This window comes from Apaloderma vittatum, unplaced genomic scaffold (genome assembly GCF_000703405.1).
Source record: "Apaloderma vittatum isolate BGI_N311 unplaced genomic scaffold, ASM70340v1 scaffold32336, whole genome shotgun sequence".
Taxonomy (NCBI): Eukaryota; Metazoa; Chordata; class Aves; order Trogoniformes; family Trogonidae; genus Apaloderma; species Apaloderma vittatum.
The window spans coordinates 4,842-5,544 of NW_009722796.1; the positions used below are offsets into that span (position 1 = coordinate 4,842).

Genomic DNA, 703 nt, shown 5'->3' on the forward strand with positions numbered 1-703 from the left:
CAGGCGAGGGGCCACAGGAGAGGCGGTGGTAAGGAAAGTGACCTCCGAGCAGTTCTGCGAGCTGAGGGCAAGCTGAAATGTCACCCAATTTCCTCTGTTGGCAGAAGCCACTTCCTCCAATTTCCAGTACAGATGAAGAAAGGCAATTGCAGCTAGCGCTCGCGCTGAGCAAAGAGGAGCACGAGAAGGTACCTGTGCCCCGCAGCCCTGGGCACTCCTCTCTCTTTGCACTTGGGCTTCTCTCTGGGGCACCGGAGCCCAAAACACGACCTTGCTCCGGCACCTGCTTTGCTTTTGCTGCTCTGGGCTGTCTGCTGAGTGCTCTCCCGGTGTGCTCGGCCCCAGAGGAACTATCTGCTCGGATGCTGGGACTTTTCGGGGATGCGGTGGCAAATCCTGTGCTGGGTCTGTCTCCTGGAGAAGGTGCTGGCTGCAGGGTTGCTGAGCTCATGGGCCCCATCCCTTGTCCCTGCAGGAGGTGAGGACTTGGCAAGGGGAGAACTCCCTGATGCAGAGAACCACAGAGGAGACTGCCCCGGGAAGAGAGGAAGAGGAAGAAGAAGATAAGATGAAGAAAAGCCAGGTACAGCTGGATGGCCACACAGAAGGCCTTGGGCTCCAAGGTGATCCTGCAGATCTGCCCTGGGCTTCCCTCACCTCTCTATTCTCTTTCTGTTTACAGTCCTCTATCCTGGAGCTGGCA

The 703-nt window shown here is 57.6% G+C and overlaps 1 protein-coding gene across 1 annotated transcript in view; it reads left to right on the forward strand.

Moving 5' to 3' along the window:
• The window catches only part of ENTHD1 (ENTH domain containing 1), a gene marked incomplete at both ends in the record, with an annotated part of 4,152 nt that overhangs the window by 2,670 nt on the left and 779 nt on the right, over positions 1 to 703 (forward strand). The window contains 3 exon segments of the mRNA XM_009871883.1: positions 105 to 188; positions 476 to 583; positions 683 to 703. Of these exon segments, the coding sequence (XP_009870185.1) occupies positions 105 to 188; positions 476 to 583; positions 683 to 703 (213 nt within the window).